General features: G+C 36.7%; 1 protein-coding gene across 1 annotated transcript in view; it reads right to left on the bottom strand.

The window, feature by feature from the left end:
* The window catches only part of LOC107712284 (A-kinase anchor protein 9-like), a 137,848-nt gene that overhangs the window by 47,510 nt on the left and 88,121 nt on the right, over positions 1 to 2,217 (bottom strand). Inside the window, exons 13-14 of the mRNA XM_016517495.1 lie at positions 1,907 to 2,083; positions 356 to 499 (exon numbers count right to left, since the gene is read on the bottom strand). Coding sequence (XP_016372981.1) covers positions 356 to 499; positions 1,907 to 2,083 — 321 coding nt within the window. The remainder of the gene's footprint in view (positions 1 to 355; positions 500 to 1,906; positions 2,084 to 2,217) is intronic.

Below are 2,217 nucleotides of genomic sequence, written 5' to 3'. Positions count from 1 at the left end.
GTGTGTGTGTGAGCGTGTGTGTGTGTGAGTGAGTGTGTGTGTGTGTGAGTGAGTGTGTGTGTGGTAAATGTGAGCTGAAGGGCTACAAAATGACACTCGTCCTATAGATCATCCACACACACACACACACACACACACACACACACACACGGTTCGTCTTCTAGGTCGAGCTGCAGAATGAATCTAAGACTCATGTGAGCTCATATATTCATAAAAGAAAGTGAAATTTCACTGATGACCAAATTCTAAACCCTATAAAGGATTAAAATGAACAAAATCCATAATAAAAGCCGAACTTGTGAAGCACAGCGTTGAGGAATCTGAACTGGTGTTAGTGTGACACACATGATCTCACCTTCATCACGCTCTCAGAGTTCAGTCGGTCCTCCTCATCCTCGCTGTTGTCTGTCTGCGTGCCGATGCTCGTCTCTCGCGTCTGTTTTCTGATCCGGGCCTCTTCGGTCTGCTGGGCGAACTCAACCGACATCTGCACGATCACCTGACACAGCCAACACCGAAAAAACATCGACTTAAGACAAACATACACCATTTCAGATTCATAAAGGCAGATAGATTCAAAACGTCAAATTCATGAAGCCACTGATTCAAAACACAGTTTAAAATGTTGAAGCTATTAATCTCATCGCTTCCCTCTTTACTATTAGTTACAGCACCAAATAAACATGAATGAACATCAGAATGTGTTGAAAGAAACAGAACAACTTACTCAAATCAATCATGAATCATGTAATCGATCAATCAGAGGAAAGATGTCAATAAACACAGATTGTGATCAATAATGTCACTCAGGAAATACATTCAGTCGATAGTCAGCTTGAAAAAATATCTCTAGAGAGGACCATTTTGATAAATATATGCACTTTATTCCATGGTCTGTCTGAATACTGGATTCTGATTGGCTGGCGGGTATGCATTAAAACCATTTAATGCACAGGTAAGTTCCAAGTCAGTTTAATCACCGTTCTATATTAATGCACTGCTTTAATTGACACAAAAGACTTAATCTTTTAGTGATGTCTTATAAATAATAATAAAAATATATATATATATATATTTTTATTACAGCCACCACAAATGTTTATATTTCAACAACAAATTGGAGTATAAACATAATTATATAATCAAATAGTTGATATAGAGACTGATTTATGCGCAATTTATTACGATTTTGGTTTCAGTTTCCAGCTAAATATAAAATAATATAAAAGTAATAATAATTTTAGTGCATCACCAGCCAAGAATAAGCAATTCCTCATAAAACGACCATTAAAAAAAACACAGGTTTTCTCACTAAAATTAAAAAATACATAAATAAATAAACAATTGTAATTTTAAAATGAAATTTTTTCATTTTGGTTTTGGTGTTTTGGTAAAAAAAAAAAATCTAAAAAATTAATTTAAAGGTGCATCACTAGCTGAAAATAAGCTAAATTTTCAACAACATTCCTCATTAAACTACCGTGCAAACGTCACACAAGTTTTCTCACTATATAAAAAATAAATAAAAAATTATATATATATAAAAACTTACTTTTGGTTTTGGTTTCAGTTTTTGGCTAAATATGATTAAAAAATTTTTTCAGTGCATCACCAGCTGAGAATAAGAAACAAAATTTTTCATAAAACTACCATAGAAACTTCATGCAGGTTCTCTAAAAAAAATAAAAGAAAGAAATATATATATATTTTTAATATAAAAAAATTTTTTTGGGCTAAATAACTTTAATTTTGGTTTTGGTGTTTCTGTAAAAAATTTATTTTGTTGCATCACTAGTTGTTGCTTATTCTCAGCTGGTGATGCAAAACATCACACAGCTTTTCCTACTAAAATGAAGCAAACGTGCAATATAAATGCATCAGACAGTGTTGAAGTCTTGTAAAGCACCTTGGCGATCTCCTCCTCCAAGCGCCTGAGATCGGTTTCCTCCGGAGGAGAGGCGCCCCGTCGCTCCACCACGTCTCTCAGTGTCTCCAGCTCCTCACACGACCTCTCGTACGAGGCTTTCCGGCCGGCCTGCAGCTCCCGCGCCACATCTACAGAGACACGCTCCTCATCCTCATCCTGAGACAGAAACAGCAGCGAGATGAGACGGACACAGAGAGGAAGAGCAGAGGCAGGAGAGGAGGAGGAGTCGAGCGTGTGTGTGTGTGGGTGAGTGAGTGTGTGTAAGTGAGAGAGTGTGTGTGTGTGTGTGT

Source organism: Sinocyclocheilus rhinocerous, unplaced genomic scaffold, assembly GCF_001515625.1.
Source record: "Sinocyclocheilus rhinocerous isolate Xijiao unplaced genomic scaffold, SAMN03320098_v1.1 scaffold3283, whole genome shotgun sequence".
NCBI lineage: Eukaryota > Metazoa > Chordata > Actinopteri > Cypriniformes > Cyprinidae > Sinocyclocheilus > Sinocyclocheilus rhinocerous.
Note: the sequence above shows the minus strand (reverse complement) of the source record. Positions and strands in the feature narration are given on the sequence as shown.